Below are 27,278 nucleotides of genomic sequence, written 5' to 3'. Positions count from 1 at the left end.
TATAATTCTTCAACTGCTTTTTATACAAATGAGAATAAATCAAAATGCTTAACTTTACAAGGCCTGAATGGTTTGATTCCTTGCTTACTTTTCTAACATCTCCTTCTACCTTCACCTTTGTTCACCTTGCTGCAGACTCCCCACTGCTTGTGCATACCAAATTATCTCCCCTCTGTCTGGAACACTCTTCCAGGATGGAAAGTGTTTTTTTTTACTTTAGAAATAAATAATTAATCTAGAGAATTCTCCATTTACTACTTAAACCAACTTGATACACATTGAAATTATTTTTAATTTTTTTAAATGATGAAATTGTTTATTAATCTGTATTTTACAGATTCTTATTTAAAGTTCAGCTGAACATCAGCAAGTTGATTAGAATGTAAGAAATTGACCACTGTCTTTTATGGTGGAGAAAACTCCTTTGCAAATAAGAATAACAGTAAAACTTGGGTTACCATGATACTGTAGTTAAGAAAACTTACAGTCATTTTATATAAAAGCTCCAGTGTAAGAGGAAGAATTATCAGAATTTTAATAACCAGACAGCTAAAAATGATAATTTATAGTAGGAATTGAAAAAAACTAAGTGAATTGTAATCCAGAATTAAGTTAGTTGCCTGAATTGTCATTTACATCATTAAAGGCATTTTCATTTTCTAAATTTTTCATGATTGACATATTATTTTTATCAGGAGAAAAAAGATAATATACAAAAGCTGAACTCAAAGAGGAGAGAATAAATCTAAAAATTAATAATTTGATATTCTATTTCCTCTCTATATAGGGTGGGAAATCCCAACAGCTTTAGTACATTGCATAAATAAGTAAAATTTGAGGGTAAAGGAGTTCCACTGATATTTTTAATCCAAAAAACCTAATAGAAACCCAAGTTATCATATAAACCATGGAATACTATGCAGCCATAAAAAAAGGGATGAGTTCATATCCTCTGCAGGGACATGTATGAAGCTGGAAACCATCGTTCTCAACAAACTAACACAAGAACAGAAAACCAAACACCGCAGGTTCTCACTCATTAGTGGGAGTTGAACAGTGAGAATACATGGACATAGGGAGGGGAACAACACAGCCTGTTGGGGGTTGAGGGGCTAGGGGAGAGATAGCATTAGGAGAAATACCTAATGTAGATGACAGGTTGACTGGTGCAGCAAACTACCATGGCACACATATACCTATGTAACAAACCTGCACATTCTGCACTTGTACCCCAGAACTTAAAGTATTTTTTTTTAAAAAAAACCCAAGCGATAAATGGAGATACTCTTGCTTCATCTCTGGTTGGGGCTTTGAGATAGCAAGCAGTATCAGCAGCCAGAACCGCATACCAAGTACGTTGAGCAATTGGGAGCTGGGGATATTGACTGAACCTTTGGACTTAACTGATCCAAATGCCAAATTCTAATATAAAAAGGAAAAACTGGGTGTATGAGAAACAGTGTGATTTGGTGAAGCCAACAGTGTACTCCCAGGTTAAAAAGTCTTAATTAGTCTCTTCTGCTAAGTTTCTGAGTTAACGGTTCATGTAGTGGTTTCCTAGTATATTTTATAACTTACAAAGCTAGAGGATCAAAGCAATTATCTAGAAATACACACAAAACTCGCATTTGCTATAAATGTCTGAACAATTAACCAGACTGTTGCAACAGCTTTTTTCATTGATTTGATCTAACATTGATATGCCTCATAGGGTCATGAGTTGAAAAACAACTCTAAAACTATCCTGCAAGAAGAAAGATAATATTTTCCTAAACAAATGTTAACAAAATGAAAATACAAATGTTTCTGTTTATGCTTATTTATGAAATTTGCCTACCTTCCAAGTGTGTCCCCAAGCCACCCACCAAAGAATGATGCAATCATTCCACCAACTGCAAAGCTGGATACAGACAGGGACCAGAACATGGTGATTAGGTTAGTAGCTGCCACAGTCTCTTCCTCAGTCCAAGGGGTTGGTTCTGGGCTCATTGAGTATGCGATCGTGGGAAGTTCATCTGTACTGTTGATAACATAGTTGCTGATAGCTTTTCGGTCATCCAGTGGAACACCCAAAACATGTCTATAGTGAGATATTATTGTCTAGGAGATAAAGGAAAATAGCTTTACTATTTCAAACATTCTATGTATTTTTGTTTGTTTTGTCTGAAGTGTTTGTTACATATTTAAATAGTACCATCTCAATTATGGGTTTTATATATGTATAAACATGGATAGATTTGTTTACAGTTGGCCATATCCTATAAAACAGAGGTCACAAATTCCATTGCCAACCAGAACCAGGCAGGAACAAATAAATGAAAGAAACATGTGATACTTTGATGACTAGCGGACTAAGATACATTTTCTACTGTTTGGGCCTAGTAGGGAATGGTCAGGATTGTAGAACTGGAGAGCATTTACCCTACCTAAAGGAAAAAGCTGCAAATGTGAAACTGGTGTGGGATGACCTTTACTTTTTTAACAGAAAGTCAGAAATCTGCATTTTTATGCAAATTTTTTCAAGTTTTAAGTATTGGCAACTATTGAAATTGAAACTATTTTGCAGGCTAGGCTGGGCGTGGTGGCTCACACCTATAATCCCAACATTTTGGGAGGCCGAGGTGGGTGGATTGCTTGAGCTCAGGAGTTTGAGACCAGGCTGGGCAACATGGTGAAACCCCATCTCTACAAAAATACTAAAAATTACCCAGGCATGGTATCGCACACCTATAGTCCAAGCTACTTGGGGGGCTGAGGCAGGAAGATTGCTTGAGCCTGGGAGGTTGAGGCTGCAGCAAGTCAAGATCGAGCTACTGCACTCCAGCCTGAGTGATAAGGTAAGACCCTGTCTCAAATATATATATATTCTGCAGGCTAAAAAGATACATTTTCATGCTAGTGTTACTTCTGCACAGCAGGATTTAAATTGACTTATGTAAGTATTTTAATAGAAGAATGAAAGTGGATATAAGAAAAAAGTCTGGGAAAGATAAGATGAAGGTCAAAAATAAAGTTAGCATACAGAATTCAAACACTAGGTGGTGTTTCTTTGTTGGAAGTGAGCTATACATTTACCAGGAAACTTCCTAGCTGCCAAGGCAAAAAGAGGAAAACAACCAGGAATATTATTGATGAATTCCAAAGACAACAGTAAGTTAGTGGCCCTTGAGAAGGTATTGAGACCTGAAGGAAGTTTCTCCTGTGGGTCCTCATGGAGTTAAGTGTATAACAGAACAAACAACATAGAAAACTAAATTTCATGGAGCCATATTTTGTGATGTGCTTCAGTAGGGTCCAATTATACCAAAGTATAATTGAGTAAAAGGCCATCTTCCTCCCATGTCATTCCTCTAAAAGATGATTTGGTCACTGTTTAGCATCAGTGAGCTGGGAGAGTACTCTCTGAAAAGGACCTGAAGTGCAGCTGCTCTGGGTTACTAGTTACGGGCAAGCCTCATTTGATAATGCCAGCTGAGTTAGGGGAAGAATTGAGCATCCTTTTATAAAGAAGTCTGATCAAGACATTTGCTTCAGGCCAGGCATGGTGGCTCACGCCTGTAATCCCAGCACTTTGGGAAGCCGAAGTGGGTGGATCACTTGAGGTCAGGAGTTCGAGACCAGCTTGGCCAACATGGCGAAACCCTGTCTTTACTAAAAATACAATAAATTAGCTGGGCATTGTGGCTGGCGCTTGTAATCTCAGCTATTCGGAAGGCTGTGTCAGGAAAACCCTTGAACCTGGGAGGTGGACATTGAAGTGAGCTGAAATCACACTACTGTACTCCAGCCTGGGTGACAGAGTGAGAGTCTGTCTCAAAAAACGAAAACTAAAACATTTGCCTCACTAGAAGGCTGCCTTATATGAATAATATGCATAGACAAAAAAAAGCTGGAAGGAAATATCCAAAATGTTCTCAGCAGTTTGCTCATTCAGGTAGAATAATTATGGGTAATTTTTTCCCTAATACTGTCTTCAGTAGGCATGTGTAATTTTCATAACCATATGAAAGTGTGATTTTAAAATCCTTTCAAATAATCCCAAATGTCATTCAGCTAATAAAAAAAATAAAGGGCTTAAAAAATCATTCTTATTAAATGGTGTTTCAGCAATTCTTTAAACACAGAAGGAAGGGTCTATATATAGAGAGGGCACCAATCTGGATGCCAGTATGGGGATCAGTGTTTTCAGCTCTGGCTCTGGGACTTGGATTGAAGGAGGTGAAAACTTAGTCTAAACTTCCCTGTAAGACTTTGATGACTAGCGGACTAGCAGGGGATGGTTTAATTTTTTTTTTTTTTTCTGGAGATGGAGTTTCACTCTTATTGCCCAGGCTGGAGTGCATTGGCACCATCTCGGCTCACTGCAACCTCTGCCTCTTGGGTTCAAGCAATTCTTTTGCCTCAGCCTCCCAAGTAGCTGGGATTACAGGCATGCACCACCACGCCTAGCTAATTTTATATTTTTAGTAGAGACGGGTTTCTCCATGTTGGTCAGGCTGGTCTCGAACTCCCAGCCTCAGGTGATCTGCCCGCCTTGGCCTCCCAAAGTGCTGGGATTACAGGCAAGAGTCACTGCACCCGGCCGGGGATGGCTTAATTAATGATGTGATAAGGTCTTCCACAAAAAGGGAAGGGGCTCTATTAATCAAGTCATGGCGATGTTGAACTAAATTCCAGGAAACCTGCTAAATTGGCATGTGTTGTCATCACCCACACAAAAGAGGTATGACTCTGGTCTCTTGACCGCCAGCACTATGTCCTGGGTCTCTCAGCCTGCCACACTCATGATGATTGTAGCACCTAATTGGATCACATCTTTCAGCAGGAAGCAGCCCTTTTCAGGTGATGGATTATGGTCAGCACACATTTCACATATCCACACCCTGCAGTATCTTACATTTTCCTTGTGGCCCGATGTTCTAAAAGAAGCAGAAGAAATATAATGGACTTATAGAAAGCACCCAAAAAATATTTGTACCTTCAGTTTATGCCACCTCTTCCCCAGGTTCCTTCTCTCCTCTCTCATTAATTCACTCCTCTTTATTGAATACCTTCTTTATGCCAACTGCTGTGCTTGGCACCAGTGATAGGAAAAGGAACAATTCATCAGTCCCGCCCTCAATGACCTCAGAGTCTGAGTTAGAGCAGAGGGGAATGAGGGCTGTGGGAGCTGAGAATAACATACCTCTCCTGTGTATTCACTGAATACCAGAATAGGGATGCACAAAATATGTGAGGAAAACGTTGAAGTGATTCGATTAAAAATTCACCCAAATTAAAAAAAAAGAAAGAAAAAAAATTCACCCAAATAGTCATCATGGAGAGAAGCCAAACTTTATTGAACTTCTTGAATATTATTCTAAAGTTTTACACTATTTTACTTTGGATCACCTATGGGAAACAGGAATGGTGGGGGAAGGACTATAATCTCTTTTAGTTTAGGGCTTCTTAAGGTTTTAATATAGACTGGAAATGGGCATAATAAGGTTGTTGGGAGGTCCAGTGGGGAGATCCTATGTTAAAGCACCTGGTGCAAATAAGTAGGTGCTCAAAACATGTGCCCTGAGTGAAACATATCCTTCTTATTCCCTGGCACTTTTCATTCATGTATGGCTGAGAGCGCTGAATGAATGCTGCAATAAGCTCTCTTTTTTTTTTTTCTTAGAAAGTATCCTTCAGCACATGATATTCTGGCTGGAGTTTTCTGTGAGCTCAGCAAACAGCAGGGTCAGAGATTAAGAATTCTTTATTGCCTCCTTTCTTTACCCTGCAATTGTTAACTGAGGAGTCAAGGCCAAGTTATCAGCTTTGGAACAACACGCATCATACCTGACAGGCCAGGATAACCGTGTCTCCCACGTGGACACCCTTTATCTCTGTGTATGAGGAACATATGATATCTATCATTGACAGAACTTGCCAAAAAGAGAACTTGTATATACTTCACTTGCCTGTTGAGGTGCATTGATTACACCAATGTCATATCCAAACTGGAAGGAACCCAGTGCAGCAGTGACGACAGTGAAAACCAAGGTCCCAGTGACCTGCAGGGGGCAAAACACAGGGCAGGGAGACACCAGGCAATTTTAGTTTCCCATCTTTCTGGCAGGCTGCAACTTGGATTTCTTACAGGGTTCACAGGCTGGTTCTTTCCCCTCAGTATCGATTTACAGTATGCCCTGTGCTCCCGGCAGGCAGGTGTTGTTCATACAAGAATGTGAGAGCCATCATCATTTCCCATGCACTGCTAAAGCTGAAAGAAGTTTGGGACAGCTTCCTCCAGGGGAGGAAACAGACATTCTGTTCCATGTATGTGTATGACAATAACATACTTCTGCTGTCTATTCACTGAATACCAGAATAGGGAGGCATATAATATATGAGAAAAATGGTTGAAATTATTTGATTAAAAAAATCCACCCAAATAGTCATTACAGAGAAAATCCAAACTTTGTTGAACTTTACATATGTGGATTCAGAATCAGGATGGAGAACTAGAATTGCTGCTGCTGGAAGGGAACTGCCAAGGTAGAAAGAGTCATTATATCACTGGGTGCAGTAAAATAAGACACCAGTAATAAAGAGATAGGGAGCTGTTTTGGATGTTGCCGTGGTGACAAAACACCTCAGTATTCATGTAAAAGGCATTAGTTAGTCTTTATCATGTTCTTCATCAACATCTAGGGAAGGATACTTTTCAGGACTTGCATCTAGTTCAGCCTAGAATTGTAGGATAAGGGACATTATTTTCTCCCCAACTCCATGTAGCTACAATAAAACTGTAGAAAAGGGGCAGAATATTCATCCCCTTGAACTTATATTTACATGTCTAACTATCTCAGAGAAATCACACCATGCATACAGATACTTAGTGTAGCATTTTTTGTGTGCATGCATGTGATAGCAAAATTGTAGAAAAAACCCAAATATCATTCAATGGGAAGTAGTCAATAGATTCGGATACATCATAATACATATATCAGATACATATAATATGCTATGCAGCAGTTAAAAGGAATAATATGATTATATGTACTGACTTATTTTTAAGTGAAAAAGGATGTTATGTAATCTGATTAATGTTTTGTAAAAGGCTTACACATGAGTTTGTTTGATTAAAAAAATCAGTTACTTGATTTGTGCATGATGTATATAATTAATAGAATGTTTTCTTGAAGAACAAACAAGTTGATGGTCCTTAAGGAGGAATATGAGGCTGGAGAAGGAGAGTGAAGGAAATTTTTTCTTTATTCATATGATTAGACGTTTTATAAGGAAAATATTTCATGTGCATTTACATCATTTAAATTTTTGAATAAAATGCTCAGGTTATAGTAGGAACTTTGTTGCATAAATAAATGAGTTATGTCAACATGGATTCCAGTTCTCACTCTTGTAGTGGGTGTGTGACCCTAGCCATTTCCCTTACAGGCGCTTCAGTTTTTCTCAAAATTGTGAGATGATTGTAAGTCCCCTTATCCTAATATAAAGCCCTAGTATAAAGAATAGCAAATTAGCTAGGAACCCTCATTACCCTGAAAAGCTGGAGATCAGGAATTTCACTAAGTAGTATCACAGAACCACCCTGGGAGCCCTTGAAATTATTTAGTCCAGTTGTTCTAAACCCAGACCCTACTTGGAGAGCCTGTTACACATGTAGCTTCTTAGAGATAGCCCCAGACCTACTACTGGATTGGAATCTCTGGGGTGGGGATAGGGAATCTGTAGGTTTACAAAACTTCTACCCCTTTCACTAATATAGGGGGTATCTTACCAATTTTCCCTCCTAACAACTTCCTTCTCTGAAAGAAAGGACTTCAAAGTTGACCCAAAAGATACGGTCATATGATACATATGTATTGTCCAAAAGAATAATATGTATGTGATATATAATATTGTATAATATACTTATTAGATATAAATTGGCCATGCATAGTGGCTTATGCCTGTAATCCCATCACTTTCAGGGACTAAGATGGGCAGGTGGCCTGACCCCAAGAGTTCGAGACCAGCCTGGGTAGCATAGCAAGACCCCTACAAAAAAGATCTCTACCAAAAAAGATCTTTACCAAAAAAATGTAAAAATTAGCAGGGCATGGTGGTGTACACCTGTAGTCCCACCTACTCAGGAGGCTGAGGCAGGAGGATTGCTTGAGCCCAGGAGGTCCACGCTGCAGTGAGCTATGACTGTACCACTGTACTCCAGCCTGGGTTACAGAGCAAGACCCTGTCTCAAAATATATATGTATATTTATTTTGTATATTTATATATCATTTACATCTGATATTTATCACTTATATCTTATATATTTATATATCATTTATATCATATATAAGATATATATTAACATTTTATGTTTATTATGCATGAATTATATATTATATAAAATGCATACACATACTATATGATATATGGTGTATGTGATCATGAAAGATTTTGAATTATCCTCTAAAATGTAACTAGACATCTAAAACTCAGTGGCTCAGATAGCCAAAGCCAAGATGGGGTTTTATTTACTTAGTTGGTGGTTTCTCCTCAAATCCTTTTTCCCCTCAAGCTGTTTCCAAGGATAGCGATTTTCATCCTTTTTACAGAGAGTAGCCATTGTCAGTAGTGAGGGGGTAAGGAGTACCCTGGGAGGACTTTAACCCACCTCCCTCATACTCTACATCACTAAAATCAGGAAAATCTGATGTGAGATGCAATACAAACAGATTCAAAGCCTAATACTACTCATGCTATCTGCATGCCTGTTCACTATGTGGATTATCTCATTTACTTCTTATATTAGTTTTCTATTGCTGCCCTAACAAATTATCACCAATGCAGCATCTTAAACAACACTAATGTATTTATTTTAAGGTTTAGCCAGGCATGGTTGCTCATGTCTATAATCCCAGCATTTGGGAGGCCAAAGCTGGAGGATTGCTTGAGGCCAGGAGTTAGAGACCAGCCTGGGCAGCATAGCGAGACCCCCATCTCTGCAACAACAACAACAACAAAAAACATCTATAGATGAGAAGTCTGGTATAAGTATCACTGGACTAAAGTCAGGGTATTGGTACACACAGGCTTGTGTTCCTTTCTAGAGGCGGTTGGAGAAAATTTGGGTTGATGATGGAATTCAGTTCCTCATGGTTATAGGACTAAAGTCTGTCTTTTTGCCCTGGTTATAAACTAAAGGCCATTCCCAGCTCTAGAGGTCACCAAATTTCCTTGGCTACCAGTGCCCTTCTTTCATCTTTATAGCAAGTAATGGGCAGGTCAAGTCCTTCTCATGTTACATCTCTCTGGCACTGACAAGTAGCTGGGAAATTTCTTCCCTTTTAAGAATACATAGGATTAGATTTGACCCATTAGGGTAATCTAGGAAAATCTCATCTCTAGGTCTATTACTTTACTCACATCTGTAAAGTCTTTTGCCATGTAAGGCAAGATATTCCCAGGTTCTGGTGACGAAGCTGTGGACATCTTTGGAGGATGATTTTTCTGCCTACCACAATCCTCGTGGCAGCACCATTAATAGCCTCATTTTATAGATAACTAGATTAGTTTAACATCTCACAGTTAGTAAATTAAAGAACAATGACTTGGTTCCAGAGCTTATGCTTTTAACTTCTTGATTATTTTGGATCCCTCATTAGTCAGATACCGATATTCAAAAGCCATGCACATCTGAAAAATCTAGGATCATGATCTTTATAAATAAAAAGCTAATAGTGGCTGGGTGCTATGGCTCACACCTATAATCCCAGCACTTTGGTAGGCAAAGGTTGGTGGATCACAAGATCAAGAGATCAAGACCATCCTGGCCTACATGGTGAAACCCTGTTTCTACTAAAAATACAAAAATTAGCTGGGCATGGTGGCACATGCCTGTAATCCGAGCTACTCAGGAGGCTGAGGCAGGAGAATCGCTTGAACCTGGGAGGCGGAGGTTGCAGTGAGCTAAGATTGTGCCACTGCACTCCAACCAGGATACAGAGCAAGACTTTGTCTCAAAAAAAAAAAGAGCCGAGAGCCTACATATTCACAGAATTTATCACTTGTGGGTGTTTGGCTATTTGGCTTCAAACACCCAGAAATCTCAAGTGCATTTTCTCATCACCTACCACACAAATCCCTTTCCGCCCACCTCCCAATAGAAACTTTTGGTGAGGTCTCTGGACAGAAGTCCAAAAAGGGAAAGCCTATTCAATTGCTCCTATGTAGCTGAGCTGAAGAGGAACCTCAGGATCTTCCCACCACCAAGCCCAAGACCACAATATACTTCCCCAATCTCATCCCTGCATCTTTTTTTCTTTTGCTGCACTTGATTTCTTAGTGACTGCCACCTCCTACTTCATCCCTGGGTTTCTGCTTTCTGGGGGTTCTCTCCCTCTCCTTCTGCCAGAAGAACATATAATTTATTTCTCCTTTAAGTGTCCAATCAGAAGCCATGCTAATGGTGAGCAGGGGCAACACAGAAATGGAAATTGGGGTGATAGCGATAGCTGCAGCAGATTTACTTCCCTATCATCTCCATTAGTTCTCCCCTGTCACTTTAAATACACAGCCTAAGTCACAGCTGTGTTAACTGTTCCCACATTACTTTGACAAAAATGAAAGTTAATTTTTAAAGATGCTGGAGATCCCATCCTGTTCCTTTCCAATCAAATCGTTCTAAGTCCTTACTATAGAAATTCTGGAGCTGTTTCTAAGATCAATTTCTCATTTTATTGGAATGATAAAAATAGCAACTATGAAGGAGATAGGAGAGTTTTGAAACATTTAGAAATCTTAGCATGTTATTAAAGTCTTTATCTTCTTCCTGGTGGCTCTTTGATGGTTGGTGTGGTTCTGCCACCCCAGGGCCTGCAGTTCCTTACTTTAACTCCCCTAAATAGAATTTCACCAGATTGGTCAGATAAGGAGCAATCTCATCATTTTAAGCAGGTCACTTGAATTTCTGAGAATTTCCAACAAAAGTGATTATCCCAAATATCAAAATCTCTGAAATTGTTTGATTGCATTTTCTTTTTGCTTTCTTTTTCTCTCTTTTATTTGCAGGTTTAATTCCCCTCTCTGAACTCCGTGTTAAAATGGCTCCCTCCTCCTCATCTTTTCTTTCTCCAGTGTTGTGAAATGAAAAGAAGTAAAGTTTATAGATAGCCTCATACATGGCTTGGCTCTAGACTTGGTCAGAGAAGGTTTCGTTTCTAAGAGGGTAATTTCTGAAAACAACCAAGTCTTAATAAGCCCTACCAACCTTCATTCATCCATTCTAATCTCCAAGAAGTTGACACAAAAATAAGTACGTAAGTGCTACTGAAAATAGCAAGAAATTAGAGAAGATCTTAATCTAAGTTCTGAGGTTCTAAATGGTTTACCTGTTTTCTCAACAACCCTGTTGTTGAGGTAGGAATTATTATTATCATTTCATCCATGGGGGAACTCACATGGAAAGAGTAACTTGTCCAAAGACCACATACCTACTAAGTGCAGAAGATCTTCAAGCCTTTTCTCTTAACTTATTCATAGGTTACAAGGTGTTCAGCTTGCTTTAAAAAATGCCACCTTCATTAGGAGCTTAATAATCTTAGGTCAGAGAAACTGCATTCCATATTCAATTTAAAATATGCTGCTGGATAAATGTGGAAGGGTAAAATAAGCAAATGGCCGAACTTTAACATAAAACAGAATGTAGTGCTTATATTGTGTCTTATAAGCCATATAGGGTCTATTAGAAAAAACAAATAGATGTAGGAGTCAGAAAAGCTACAAAAGAGTCTCAGTTAGGCTCCTAATGTTACTGAGCCTAAGTTTCTTTGCCTATAAAATGGTTATAAAAATAGTTAATGCATAGGGTTACTGTAAAAACTGAATAAATAATGTGGTCTTCCTATAAACAGTAAAAGGGCTACAGAACAAATGCATCTTTAATCATGTCTTTATCATCTCATTCATTTCTTTTGTCAAACAGGTGTCAACTTTTTAGACATTAGCAATACTCTTTGCAAGAATACCACAAAGTACATGAAATTATTTCTATTTTAGAGGTGAGGAAACCAGGGATTAGGGAGGATTACAGAGCATGCCTAATATCACACAGCTAGTGACAGGTACGCTAGTGTGGGAACCCAGAGCTGATGTTCTTAAACCCCACTGCTAATCAAAAGAGCAGATTTTCCAGCAACTACTGATTGACTAGTTAGGGAGGAGAAGCTCATACCCTTTTCTTTTGTATGTCTCCAAAAGCCAAACCAAAGGTGATCTTGCATGCAACTTTGGAAAAAGCCAGGCGCTTATCAAGTTGCAATTTTTAAGTTGAAAGAGGCCTTAGAGAGCAATGGATTCTTGTCTAATTCCTCCATTCTTTGGTTGTAGAAACTGAGGTCTCACAGGCCAAGTTGTTTATGTTATTTGTCTGATTTCTTTGAGTATTTTGGGCATATTCAGAGTGACAACTCCAGTCTCTTGACCCTCAGTCCCTTGCTTATTCCTACTTCTTTCAAAGTCTGGATAGATTCACAAAGCTGAAAAACATTGCACTTTACCTCAGTTCTCATTCTTTCTGGGTTCCATTATTAGGCTGTTCCTTGGTTATCGAGAAAAGATCTACAACATAATTTCAGAAGTCCCTAAGGAAATTTAATGACAGTTTTGAATGAAGCTGTAACATCTGCTATATGCCAGACACTATGTTAAGCACATTACCTTCCTTTTTGCAGTATCTTTCAAACTTTATTTGATTACTATCTTTATGAATTTTGCTAAGTCTACATACCATCTATGTAGCTGTTAACTTAATATTTGTCTTTATATTGACCTTAAAGTTCTAACTACTTTAGTTTTATCCTGGGCTATAATACTCATGAAATCATGATGTGCTAATGATTCTTTAAATGCATATTATATAAACACTATTTATGTAATATGTATCATTGGTTTAAAACACTATAATATGTATTTAAAGTGTTTATATAATATACATATATATATTATATATATAAAGTGTTTATATTTTATAGTTAACTTATAAGTACTATTTATATAATATGTATTGAAAGAATACATAACACTATTAATAGTTATATAACTATTAATGTTAAAATCTTTGTCATCTAAGCCTCTCTAATATCATCTCATTTAATTATCCCAAAACTCTAAAATACTAGTATAATTCCTGAATATCCCATATTATATCACTGAGCCTAAGTTTCTTTGCCTATAAAAAGGGTATGTTATATCCCAATATGTTCTTGTTTTGTCATAAAAGAGAAAGCCCAAAGCTCACTTAAATAACTTAACCCAGGTTTCATTAGCAGGTTAGTGGCACTGCTAGAACCCAGATCCAAGTCTGGCTGGCTTCCAAGCCAGTGCTCCTAACCATGCCAGCTAATGACATGAAGCAGTGCTCCCCAGTAAGTTGCACCAGATCGCAACTTAAAGGTGATACCATACAAAGGTACAGATTGATTAACTTATATTATTGTGTGTACATGGGGTGGGTGAGTTTCTTTAGGAACCACGTATAAGGGAACAAGGGCACTATATCCTTTTTATTTTTAAGTTTTTTTTTAAAGTATTGGGTTTGAATCTCAACATTTTACTGGGGAGTATAGCCTTAAGCAAGTGGCTCACTGTGACTTTTCTCTGATTAGTTTATTATTTTTGCCTGATAGAATAGTAATAACTCACATTTTGTTTTGTTGAGTGGATTAAATGTGTAGATTAAATGAGATAGCTAGAGAGAAGTTGAAACAGTAGTGTAGTGATCATTCCATAACCTTCACCTTTAATCACCAAAGGTTAACATTCACCACATTGATTTAAATCTCACTCTGTGTGTGTTTGTGTATCTGTTGTTTTGGCTGAACCATTTACAAATAAGTGCAGATATTCGTGTAATCTCATCCCTAAATACTTAGCATGTGCAAAGAACAAAGACGTACTCTTACCTAATTAAATACCATTATTATATCCAAGAGTGTGGCATTGATACAGTAATATTATTTAAGGTGCAGTCATATTCAAGGTTTCCCAACTGTCCTCATATTTCTCTTATTGCTGTTTTTCTCTTCCTTCCACAATCTAAATCATTTGTTGCATTTGGTTGTTAGTTCTTCTTAGTCTTTTTAAATCTAGAACAACCCTTCTACCTCTTTTGTCTTTCCTGTTTTTCATGATTAGATTTAGTTTAATCTGCCTTTGTTTTTTGGTTGGGAGGAGACACATTTCTTTAGATATTACAATATATATTATCTATATTATATACTATATATAATATGGTTTTGCAAAAATTACTTGAAAAAAGTTATGCAGACTAGTCGGTTAACAGAGCAAAAATCCTTAAAAACCCAGTTACTGAATAAGAAACAGTTCTTCCATTGGAAAAGTAAAGAGAATTAATTTTGATCTATGGTAGCTGCGCCCAACCTCCCCAAAATTCTCTATATGACTTGAATGTATTCCCCTAACTCTCTACTCAAAACCAGACTTGAAATGAATATAAAGCTGTTTTACCTTATCTTCTGTCATTTTACTAGTTGGGAGTCCTCCTATCAATTCCAGGTCTTGCGTGAGTGTGGCACATGCACCTAGCTCCTGCCTGTTTATTTGCAGCTCTACCTAGGCCTAGTTATGCATTGCAGGAGGAGGAGCAAGGAGAGGGAGGAGTTGGATTACTCAGACCTAAGAGTCCAAGTCTAATCTTCTCAGCAGCAGCTGAATATCGATGGGAATCTAATCAATAAGCGCTTTGCCTCAGCAACCTGTGGCTTCAGTGCCTTTGTTCCACTAGGAAAGGAAATGGGAGCAGGTCCCTTAGGCATAAGTTACAAACCAGAGGCAGTCACATTTCAAGGCATGTGTTGTGTGGCAGTGATTGGCAGCAGGTGAAAAGAGAAATCTTTGGAGTCGTTTGTAGAAGATGAAATATGCTGAGCTGCCGGGCTCTGTTGTGGAGCATGGGAGGCACACTGCATTCTGCTCCACAGAGAATTAGTGCTGTGGTGTTTCTGTTTAGAGCTGGGCTGTGTGGCCAGAGACCATTGTTGACTTGAATGGTTACCTGAATGGGCTTTGGATAGTTGTGGACGTGGGTTTGAATCTCAACATTTTACTGGGGAGTATATAACCTTAAGCAAGTGGCTCACTGTGACTTTTCTCTAATTTGTTTTTTTTTCTGCCTGATAGAATAGAAATAACACACATTTTGTTTTGTTGAGTGGTTTAAATGAGATAATATGTGAAAGTGTTTGGCATAGTCCCAACATATAATAAGTACTTAGCTTCATGTATGTCAAGCTTGGAGTATGTACTTGATTCATACCAGTATGCTGCTTTAGTACAGAGTTCTCAAATAAATCTGCTCATATGGCTTGAGCTTGGGCCTTTCTAAGTGACTCTTACAACATCGAAACCCTGTGGGGGTTCAGAAGATTTCAAATTTATTGAGCTTTAAACGTGCATGGCAACTGGGGCCAGTGATTCCACTGAGGCTCAAATGGAGCCAGTTCTCAGCAGAACAAAAATGTAACAAGTAGCAACAAAATGAGAGGTGTGATGAAGAAACAGGGTGAGAAAATGAAGGATTAGAGGAGACTCAGATTTCATCTTTGTATTTTGCCACCTTCATTTCATTTCTGTTACTTCTGCAAGGTGACATACCTGAAATGTTTGGTTTGAGAAGAGAATTCAGTTCAAACCACAAATTTTTATTGAGCCCAGCACAGTTCCATGCTCTGAGATGATTGAAACAAGTCACAGCCTCCTCTTGCTAGGTGTTTATGACATCTAAGATGAAACATATGTAATGCACATACAATACAATCATTTCTTAGTGGGAAAACATGAACAAACAATAATAACGATGGTTAATCTTTACTGAGGTCTTGCGCGGTGCCAGGTGCTGCTCTCAGAATTTGACATGGATTAACTCATTTAGTCATAACATGAGGCGCTCTGTGTCAGAGTGCCAAGCCTTGAAGGCAGACTGTAAAGCGCTCAGGTAGCCACGCTGACTTTCCGCATCGGTTTTGGCCGGCAATGGGCACGCCCAGTTGCCAGAGCAGTCCACAGTCAGGAGCAGTTCCATGGCATTTGCCAGTGACATGACATTCTGCAGGAAAGCGTCTCTGTGCCGCCTCATAAATGCTACTTGCTGCGGCTTACCAACCTTTGTCTTTTGAACCTGCCTTTTCAGAAACGGAATTTGCCTGGAGTGCGAGGGTGGCCGGTGAGCCTTTAACTTCTGGTGCTCAGCCCCGGCCGGCGCGGAGCGGCTGCAGGAAACCATTCTCCTCTCCCATTGGGAGCGCGACCCGCCTTTCGCCCTGGGGGCGCCCTGATCAGCTTCCTCTGGTTTAGCCTAGACCCCTGTGGTTCTGCTCTCAGAAGTGAATGACTGATCTCTGCACCATCCGGGATGTGCTAAAATTTGATCTCCATGCGGAGTAGGAGTGCGATTCAGTTACATTGATTGCACGGATTGCTTTTGCCCGCGGAGAACTGATACGCGATTCCAGACTTTCAGGAGAGCGAGCCTTGGCACCCACCGAGGAGCTGCGGGTCCCAGCACGGGTGTCAGTTGCGCTCCTGGTTGTGGTGAAGTCAGGCTTTTCGCACTTTGCTGTTGGAGTGGGTGCTATTCATAACGTGCACGGTGCCCGCAGTCACCCGATTTCCTCTGGGTAGGGTGAAACCAGCTCTGTGTGGTTGTTCTTTAGGCTTCATATTTAAAACCGTCTAGGTCACATTCGGATTACTTCACTTATTAATTTAATCTTAGTGGATGCCCAAAGTTCTATCTGCTGATAGGACAGAAAAGAGTCCCCTTCCCCCTCCCCTTTTTTCGTTGTTATCCTTTCCTTCAGTAAAATGAGGACAGTTTTTTTTCTCCTATAAATGAGGAGGGGAGAATGGGGAGGAAAACCAGCTATTTCAGCATGCTGCATTCCTCTCCAATTGGGTCAGGTATGGTTAAGTGCAAAGGCATCTCCTGGGAACAAATTAAATTAGGTCAAACTTGGCCAAGCCAGGAGTACAAGAGATTATTAGAAGGTCCCAGTCCCTGGACAGTTTGAGGCTGAGAGTGGTGACTCATGCCTGTAATCCCAGCACTTTGGGAGGCTGAGGAGGGCAGATTGCCTGAGGTCAGGAGTTCGAGACCAGTCTGGCCAACATGGTGGAACCCATCTCTACTAAAAATACAAAAAAAATTAGCCGTGTGTGGTGGTGGGCACCTGTAATCCCAGCTACTCAGGAGACTGAGGCACAGGAATCGCTTGAGCCAGGGTGCTGGTGGTTGCAGTGAGCCGCGATCATGCTACTGTACTCCAGCCTGGGTGACAGAGTGAGAGTCTATCTAAAAAAAAAAAAAATTTTTTTTGAGCCAAAATTGTCTCTGTTGTAGCCTGCCAGAAAACAAAGGGGGTGGGGGGCAAACTCTTTCCACCCTCTTCTTGCCCTCTCCACACCCTCTCTCCATAGATATCTCTGTGGTCTGCATCTCTTCCAAGTATGCCTGCACAGCCTCCTACCTGGCTTCCCTGCTCCCATTCCTACCCAGCAGTACCTTCTTGACACAGTGGTTAAGATACATTTTAAAAGTTAAATCAGATCGTAATACACTCCTGCTTAAAAGTCTCCAGAGGCTTCCCAATCACCCTTAGCAAGAAACCCACATTTCTCACCACAGCCCAAGAGGTTGACTTGACATAGGCCCTACATGGCTCTGAGACCTTCTCCCCTTCCCTGGGCCCAGCCACACTGGCCTCAGACTTGTCTAATATGTCCCACGCTCAGCACATTTGTACTCAGTTAACCTCTGCCTAGAGCGCTTCTCCCTAGATTTGTATGTAGCTGGCTCCTTCCCTTCATTCAGATGACGGCTTAGTGAGGATTCCTTAACCAGGCTTCTTAAGATAGATACCACCTACCTTCTCTAACTCATCCTTGGGCCTGTTACTCTGCTTAATTTTCTTTTTAATGCTTATGCTTGAAATTTTATTATTTGCTTGTCTATAATTGTTTGCCACTTTCCTGCCAAAGCTAAGTTCTACGAATGTGGAGATCTTGTTTTTATCCCCAGCGCCTAAAATAGTGCCTGGTATGTAGAAGGCACTCAGCAAGTACTTATTTAATAGATGAAATCCAAAAGAGTTGCCACATGCTTTCTTGTAATGGGGGAAGGGGTATCTCAGGCTGAGAATTGGACATGTATTGATTTAACATTCTATAAATGTAGTATTTACTGAACATTTTGCTAAGCACCAGTTATAACAGTGAACAAAACAGAGTTAAGTCTCTGCTCTTGTGGGGCTTACGTTGTATGAAAGAAACTAAAAGGGTGCTAAAACTAAAAAGGTTCTCCAGAGAAATAGAACCAACATAATGTGTGTATATAGGGAGAGATTTATTTTAAGGAATTGCTCACATAATTACAGAGGCTTGGTGAGTCCAAAATCTGATGGGAGAGGCTCGTAGGCTGCAGATTCAAGACAGACTTGCATTTGGACCTGAAGGCAATCTGCTGGAAAACTAGGAAGGGCAGATGTCGCACACAAAGTCCAGAGGCAATCTGCTAGGAAATTCCTTCTTGCTCAGGAATTAAATGTAAATGTCATCTAACCGACTTAAATGTAAATATCTTCTGAAAACGTCTCTACAGAAACATCCAGAATAATGTTTGATCAACTATCTGGACACCATGATTCAGTCAAGTTGGCACATAAAATTAATGATCACAGTGTGTAACCTTTGAGATTGGCTTTTTTCACTCTGTGAAATTCCTTTAAGATTCATCCAATTTGTTGTGTATATCATTAGCTTATTCCTTTTTATTGCTGAATAATATTCAATGATATGGATATACCACAGTTTATCCATTTACATTTCATGGACATCTGGGTTGTTTTCATTTTTTTTGCTATTAGAAATAAAGCTACTATAAATATTTGTGTAAAAAAACAATGTGTTAATATATATCTTTTATTTGGGATAAATGCAATTGTTGGGTTATATGGCAGTTGCATGTTTAGTTTTTTAAGAAACTGTCGTACTGTTTTCTAGAATGGCTGTCCCATTTCCCCACCAGCAATAAATGAATGATTCAGGTTTTCCACATCCTTGCCAACATTTGACTGTCATTATTTTTTATTTTAGCCATTCTGAAATGTATATAGTGATATCTCATTGTGGTTTTAATTTGCATTTCTTTAATGGCCAGTGATGTTGGATATATTTTTATTTGCTTATTTGACATCTGTATATTCTGTTTGGTAAAATGTCTTTTGATAGTTTTCTAATTGAATTTTTTGTTACTGTATGGGGTTCTGTCTGGTTTTTGACCACCAGGGCTAATAGTGATAGCAGAGAAAGAGAAGTCCACATTCAAGGTATATTTTGGTGTGTAAAGCAGATAGGACTTGCTGATAATTGCTTTTGGGAGAGGATGGAAAGAGAGAACTCAGGATGATAGATAGTTTTCTTACTTGCTTATGTAGGCATAAGCCACTATGCCTGGCAGAAAGTTTAAGTTTTTAAAGTGAATTAAAAACAGGGTCTGATTATATCTCCAGGATGGAGTGCAGTAACACGATCTGGGCTCACGGCAGCCTCTGTCTCCCAGGCTCAAGCCATCCTCCAATCTCAGCCTTCCAAGTAGCTGGGACCAAAGGTGCGCATTACCACACTTGGATAACTTTTGTATTTTTTTTTTGTGGCAACGTGGGGTTTTTGGCATGTTGCCAGGCTAGTTTTGAACTCCTGAGCTCAAGTAATCAGCCTGCCTCAGCCTCCCAAAGTGCTGGGATTACAGGTGAGCCACTATGCCCTGCCCCTTTGATTTCTTTGATCATTTTTAAATTTTCAACATACCAAGTCTTGTACATGTTTTGTTAGGTTTACACCTAACTCTTATTTTTCTCAGTGATTTTAAATGGTATTGTGTTTTTAATTTTGGTGACCAGGTATTCACTTCTGGAATATAGAAGTATAAATCATTTTTGTGTGTTCATTGTGTACTCTGAAATCTTGCTAAACTCATTTATTAGTTCTAGAGGTTTTTGGTAGATTCGTTGGGATTTTCTGTGTAGACAATCATGTCATCCAAATATAGGGAAGTTTTATTTGTTCCTTTCTGATCTGTATGATTTTTATTTCCTTTTATTGCCTTATAATATTGGCTACAACATTCAGCACTTAGGTTGAGTATGAGCGATGAGAGTAGACATTCTTGCCTTGTTTACAGTCTTAGGAGGAAAGCATTTAATCTTTCACAATTACATATAATGTTAGTTGTAGGTTTTCTGTAGATGTTCTTTATCAAGTTGAGGGTTTTTCTTTATTTCTGTTTTTCTAAGAGTTTTGTTTTTTAAATCATGAATGAGACTTGAACTTTGTTAAATACTTTTTCTGCATAAACTGATATGATCAGATGATTTTTCTTCTTTAACCTGTTGATATGGTGAATTACATTGATTGATTTTAAAATATTGAATCGGACTTGTTTTTCTGAAATAAGATTCACTTGCTCATGATGTATACTTTTAATATATTGCTGAATTCTATTTGCTAAACTTTTATTAAGGATTGTTACAACCATATTAATGAGGTATATTATATAGTTTTCCTTTTTAGAACTGTCTTTGTCTGGTTTGGCATCAGGGTAATCCTAGCTTCATAAAATGAATTTGGGAGTCATCCCTTCTCTTTAATTTTTTGAGGTTGTATAAAATGCATGTTTGGTAGGATTCTGCAGTGAAACAATATGAGTCTGGAGATTTCTTTTTGGTGTATTTTAAGTTACAGATTCACTTTCTTTAATAGTTAGAAGACTAATAGAGTATTTCATATTGGATGAGTTGCAGTATTTTGTTTTTAAAGGAGAAGTGATGTGTTTTGTGTATGTTGCCAAACTTATATATAGGGTTGTTCCTAGTATTCTGTTACCATTCTTCTGATGTCTGCAGGGTGTGTAGTGATGTACTTTGGTTATATTTCAATTTGAATTCAGTTTGATATATTTTTATATTTCCTTTGAGACTTCCTCTGGCCCATGGATTATTTTAGAAGTGTGTTGTTTCATTTTCAAGTGTTTGGAGATTTTCTAGTTGTTGATTTCTAGTTTGATTCCATTGTATACAGAGAGAGCACTCTGTATGACTCCAATTCTTTTAAATTTGTTGAGGTTTGTTTTATGTCCCAGAATATGACTTATTTTTGTATATAGATCATATAAATAATATATAGAGCAATGGCTCTTGCTGAAGCTTGTCAGGAGACCTTGCCACCCTTTGCTCCCTCAAGGCCCACCTGGAGTCAGTGTTTCATTTCTACCTCTGTGTTCTTCATCCTCCCTGAGCACCTGAAAATAATATGTATTCTGCTTTTGTTGGGTAGAATGTTCTATCAATGATGATTAGAGCCTGTTAATTGATAATATTTTTTATTTCTTCTAGTTCTTTGTTCTAATTATTCTGTCACTTGTTGAGATAAGGGTGTTGTAGTCTACAGTTATGATTATGGACTTGTCTGTCATTGAAAGGTGAAGGTAGAAGTCTAGGTTGTCCATTCAGCCTCCATTGACACACAAGGTAGGGGGAAGTTCCTCATTAATGCTGGGCAAGAGTGGAACTACCAGCTCCCCATGTGGTCTCCACTGATGCTATGATGGGGATAGCCTGAGTACTGATGGACAATGGTGAAATTCCTGACTCTCCACCAGGCCTCCTCTGATAGCACTCTTGCGAGAGACATAAGGGTGCTTTGTTACTTCAGGTAGGAGTGGAAATCCAGGCTCCCCACAGAGTTTCCACTGATATCATTGGCGGGAAGCCTCATCACAGTGAGGAAGAAAGTTCTGGCTCCCTGTTGGCCTTCTCTGATACCACCCTAGCAGAGACATTGGGGCTCCTTGCTACAGCCTCATGAGGGTGGAAATTTAGGCTTCCTACTTGGTCTTTTATAGGTGGGGAAAGAACCACCATATTTCTATTATGAGTAGATAAAATAAAGCAGTTATGGTCTAAAAGTTTTCCGCCTTGATAAGTTTTCCCTTTCCCTGTCCTTTGGCTAGAGAGAGAGCAGGTTTTGGGAGGACTTTTTTGTCTATACTCAATTAGTATTTCTGGGTTGCTGGATTCTTCAATTCAAAGTCTAGGATATATTAGCCAAAAAGGAAACCCAGGGAATTCACCACTGTTATTCCTCGGGTTTGAGAGTTTAGTCAGACTTCTACTTTTCATCTTTCATAGTCTTCTTGTATTTATTTTATGTTAATGTCCAGGGTTTTCAGTTGTAGTTAGAAGAAAAAATAGGGAAAAATATGTCTACTCCAGCTTCCCAATAGTGGAAGCCTTGAATCACTTTTAAATGCCTTTTAGGGAAAGAAATCTAATTAATTACAAATCAAATGAGAACAACAAAACAAAAAAACTAAATCAAACCAAACTAAGATAAAACAAGCAAACAAAAAGCTTTATGGCGTTTAATCTAACTTTTCTTGGTGCAACTTCATACAAAAATCGAGATGTTATTGTTTTTCATTCTCTGTTTTTTGGTACAGCATATGCAGCAATAATATGTAGGGAAAGAAAATGGGCTAAAAAAGTAGATAAATGTGGGCTCAGTGCTACTTTCCTTGCAAATGCTAGATGATTAGCTACCAACTAATTAGCCTACTCATCATTTTTACTTGAATGTCTAGTAGGTACAATCTCAATTTTTTTCATAAATAAACAGAACTCTTCCTCCTTCCATTTTCTATCCTGATACTTCCTCACAAGCTTTTTCTAGTTCATTAAATGGCACCAACAATCATTCCAAATCAGATACTACAGCCAATCCACTATACCTTCAGAAAAGTTCTGTCCACTGTACCTTCCAGATATACCCTGAATCTGACCACTACTCACCATCACCCTAGTTCAAAAGCCTTGAGTATTGCAATAGTCTTCTAACTCCTCTCCTGTCTCAACTCTTGCTTCACTTCAGTTTCTTTTCCTCATAATCACCAGAAGATGTTTAAAAAAATAAATTAGGAAACACTTGCCTGCTTATAATTCTTCAACTGCTTTTTATACAAATGAGAATAAATCAAAATGCTTAACTTTACAAGGCCTGAATGGTTTGATTCCTTGCTTACTTTTCTAACATCTCCTTCTACCTTCACCTTTGTTCACCTTGCTGCAGACTCCCCACTGCTTGTGCATACCAAATTATCTCCCCTCTGTCTGGAACACTCTTCCAGGATGGATGCCTCACTGTCATAATTTAGGTCTTAATTCAGATATTCGCCCTTTAAAGAGGCCTCTACGACCACGCTAGCTTAACACAGCACCCTTTCTCCAGTCACTTCTATCATAATTACCTTACTGTGACTTTTTCATTGAATTTGTTAATATCTGAGATCATCTTATTTGGTACATGTTTATTTTTGTTCTCCCCCCAGTATAAGTTCTTTGAAGAATAGACTCTGTTATGATCACTGTTGTATTGTTAGCCCCTGTGATCTTACTGGTACACCCAGTAGGTGCTCACAGAAGACTGACTTATTGATGTCCAGGCTTTCCTGGGAGTATTACATTTGCTGGCTAATTCATAGTTAGGCAATATACAAAATTTGCCAGAATCCCTTTCTACTTTATAATGGAGTATGTTGTCTGGGTTTCAATCCCAGTTCCATCATGCTTAGCTAGTTAAAAGTCTCTCTGATAGAGTTTCCTCATCTTAAAATAGGGCACCTAACAGTGCTTCCTTCATAGGATGGGTAAGGGTTAAATGAGTTCATACATGTAAAGTGCCTGGAATGCTTAAAATAGCCTGTAATAAGTATTTGCTACTATTATTAGTAGTACTAAATGTAGTTGTATGTTTCGTTAAAGGGCACTTTCATTTTAAAAGTTTTTAATAAGGACACTGGAAAAGCAAATGGATCTGAAGGAAAGATACTTCAGGAATTCCCTGACCCTGGTCAAAACATTGGAAACTGCAGAATTTATTTCCTTTTTAATTAATGACAGGATTCGTCTCAGGAAACAGTTCAAACACATAATCTCTTGCCTACTGAGAGAGAAAGGAAAGAAGATTCAATTAATTAGTACAGACTTCCCACTGAGGGGTTACTGAAGAGCAGCTTCAAACCTTGGAGGAGTCTATAGGACATCAGCATCCTCCCACTACAGCATTTGTCCAGTGGTGAAAGATTCTGAGATTATCTTCAAACTTTAGACAAACAGCTAGCAAGGCCAGAGGCAGCTTCACCAATGAGCTAGGAGTTGGAAAGTAAGCAACACCCAAATCCTACCACCTCTTTCTAAACTGTTGAGCACCTACCATAGTTCAGAACTTCACACATGTTGTCATTTTATCCCTATAACACTGTATGGGTAAGATAGTACTCTCATTTCCCAGAGAAGACCATGGGACAGCATTTAAGGATCTGTCCCAAAGTTCTATGGCTAATCAGTGGCAAAGTTGTGATTATCCATTGAGCCCTTCAACAAATATTTATAGATTATCTTTTATGTGTCAGAACTAGAGATAGCAGTGAACCAATCACATAAGATTCCTGTCTTTTAGGAATTTAAATTTAATAGGAATAGGGATCTATGTTTTAGAGCCTATGCTGAGAGCACTTCAAATTTTCCCAAATGACACCCTATGGGAGATGAAATGGGAAATGGACAGAAATATATTGGAGCAGTTAACAGCAACCATAGCAGCCATAAATATTTATCAAACACCTCCTAGGTACCAGTTCTTGTAGGCTCTAGTGACAACTGGGAAGGAAATAGACACAACTCCTGTGCTCATAGAACTTTCCAAAAATGTTGGCAAACTCAAATTGCTTTACGAGGCCAGGAAGGTAATGTAAAGGATTAAAATGGCTACACACTATATTATTTCAACACAGATACACTTTGTGTATTAAACAACTGCACATACTCTCTGCTTTTCAAAGAAGTATGCTTTTGTTTGTTCTTAAAATGCAAGGCTCTCCTTGGTCTATCTTTTGTTTTCCTAATTTTGTTGGAGACATTCCATCTCATTTTCCTCTTTACTATGGGTAAAACAGCAACACACATATAGTGATGAATGGCAGCTGACACTTGGCCTCAGCCTCATAGAATAAGAGAGAGATGTTGGCTCTGTGACAAACTGGAGAGGCTGCTGCTCCTTCTGAGATGGTGCAGCTGGTACCCCATCCAGATGATTTTACCATTCAAGACCAGGAGATTTGTGTTGCCAGAGCAAATGTAAGCCATAAGTGAATGGTGGGTTGATTATTTTAAGTTCTCTCAGAACAGGTGAACCTAAGACAAAAAGAAGGAGAAAAACTGAGGGGCTAGGTGTTTAAAGGCAGGAATTGTCTAAGCATATTCTCTTTCCCTGGAATCCTCCAGGAATGGCTCTAGGACTATAGATTCTGGAAAACTAATCATATCTTATAATCTAGATTTTCTAGTCTATGTTTTTCATGAAGTATATTTTCCTTCAGTTATCCCTATTCCTCTAGAAAAGCTTCCAGGGGAACCAAGAGATGACTCAATGGTCACAGCAAAGGGCTAAAGGGAGAAGCTGAGGGTCCAATGTCAGGATGGTGAATTTTGGGGGGACTTGAGTTAGTGCTGTGAGTTCTAGTCACCTCACTTCATGTGGAGACCCTTGCCTTATTGCTAAATTGGGGGATGTGGGTTTATTTAATTATTATTGATTGATTGATTGACAGCCAGGCTGGAGTGCAGTGGCACAATCATGGCTCACTGCAGCCTTGAACTCCTAGGCTCAAGTAATCCTCCCACCTCAGCCTCCTGAGTAGCTGGGACTACAGGCACACACCACCACACCTGGGCAATTAAAAACTTTTTTTTTTTTTTTGGAGAGAAGGGATCTTGCTATGTTGCCAAGGTTGGTCATAAACTCCTGGGTTTAAGTGATCCTTCTGTCTCAGCCTCCCAAAGTGCTGAGATTACAGGCATGAGCCACTGTGCCTGGCAGATGTGGATTTATTTTTAAGGGAGCCTGTAGGCTTATTTCAAACAAAAGTAGGAAATTATTTTTTATTGCATTTTAGGTTTTGGGGTACATGTGAAGAGCATGCAAGATTGTTGCATAGGTACACACGTGGCAGTGTGATTTGCTGCCTTCCTCCTCTTCACTTATATCTGGCATTTCTCCCCATGCTATCTCTCCCCAACTCCCCACTCCCCACTGTCCCTCCCCTATTTCCCCCAACAGACCCCAGTGTGTGATGCTCCCCTCCCTGTGTCCATATGTTCTCATTGTTTAACACCCACCTATGAGTGAGAACATGCAGTGTTTGATTTTCTGTTCTTGTGTCAGTTTGCTGAGAATGATGGTTTCCAGGTTCATCCATGTCCCTACAAAGGACATGAACTCATCGTTTTTGATGGCTGCATAATATTCCATGGTGTATATGTGCCACATTTTCCTTGTCCAGTCTATCATCGATGGGCATTTGGGTTGGTTCCAGGTCTTTGCTATTGTAAACTCTGCTGCAATGAACATTCGTGTGCATGTGTCCTTACAGTAGAATGATTTATAATCCTTTGGATATATACCCAGTAATGGGATTGCTGGGTCAAATGGAATTTCTATTTCTAGGTCCTTGAGGAATCGCCACACTGTCTTCCACAATGGTTGAACTAATTTACACTCCCACCAACAGTGTAAAAGTGTTCCTATTTCTTCACATCCTCTCCAGCATCTGTTGTCTCCAGATTTTTTAATGATTGCCATTCTAACTGGCGTGAGATGGTATCTCAGTGTAGTTTTGATTTGCATTTCTCTAATGACCAGTGATGATGAGCATTTTTTCATGTGTTTGTTGGCCTCATGTATGTCTTCTTTTGTAAAGTGTCTGTTCATATCCTTTGCCCACTTTTGAATGGGCTTGTTTTTTTCTTGTAGATCTGTTTTAGTTCTTTGTAAATTCTGGATATCAGCCCTTTGTCAGATGGGTAGACTGCGAAATTTTTTTCCCATTCTGTTGGTTGCTGATTCACTCTATTGACTGTTTCTTTTGCTGTCAGAAGCTGTGGAGTTTGATTAGGTCCCATTTGTCTATTTTGGCTTTTGTTGCCAATGCTTTTGGTGTTTTGGTCATGAAGTCATTGCCTATGCCTATGTCCTGAATGGTTTTGCCTAGATTTTCTTCGAGGGTTTTTATGGTGCTAGGTCTTATGTTTAAGTCTTTAATCCATCTGGAGTTAATTTTGGTGTAAGGTGTCAGGAAGGGGTCCAGTTTCTGCTTTCTGCACATGGCTAGCCA

General features: G+C 39.0%; 1 protein-coding gene across 2 annotated transcripts; it reads right to left on the bottom strand.

Annotated features, from left to right (window-relative positions):
* Positions 1-392: 392 nt before the first annotated feature.
* Positions 393-14,595, bottom strand: LOC135275873 (solute carrier family 2, facilitated glucose transporter member 2-like). Of its 2 annotated transcripts, XM_064378650.1 has the most exons (4): positions 14,507-14,593; positions 12,538-12,621; positions 5,952-6,044; positions 393-2,100 (listed from the first exon to the last, which is right to left on the bottom strand). In XM_064378650.1, the coding sequence occupies exons 2-4, from the start codon at positions 12,547-12,549 to the stop codon at positions 1,834-1,836; spliced, it is 372 nt and encodes a 123-aa protein (XP_064234720.1). In that variant the 5' UTR covers positions 12,550-12,621; positions 14,507-14,593; the 3' UTR covers positions 393-1,833. The 2 variants fall into 2 exon arrangements, with proteins under 2 accessions (XP_064234720.1, XP_064234719.1); XM_064378649.1 differs by lacking the exon at positions 12,538-12,621 and having other exon boundaries at positions 396-2,100; positions 14,507-14,595.
* Positions 14,596-27,278: the final 12,683 nt, after the last annotated feature.

Source organism: Aotus nancymaae, unplaced genomic scaffold (genome assembly GCF_030222135.1).
Source record: "Aotus nancymaae isolate 86718 unplaced genomic scaffold, 86718_ANA_hifiasm-v0.15.2.pri h1tg000019l, whole genome shotgun sequence".
NCBI lineage: Eukaryota > Metazoa > Chordata > Mammalia > Primates > Aotidae > Aotus > Aotus nancymaae.
This window is presented reverse-complemented; position numbering and strand designations above follow the sequence as displayed.

Bases quoted from the DNA above. Each gene is read 5' to 3' on its own strand.
- LOC135275873 (XM_064378649.1), bottom strand. The intron at 2,101-5,951 runs GCAAGTGAAGTA...TTTATCTCCTAG, and splicing joins TAATCAATGCACCTCAACAG to ACAATAATATCTCACTATAG.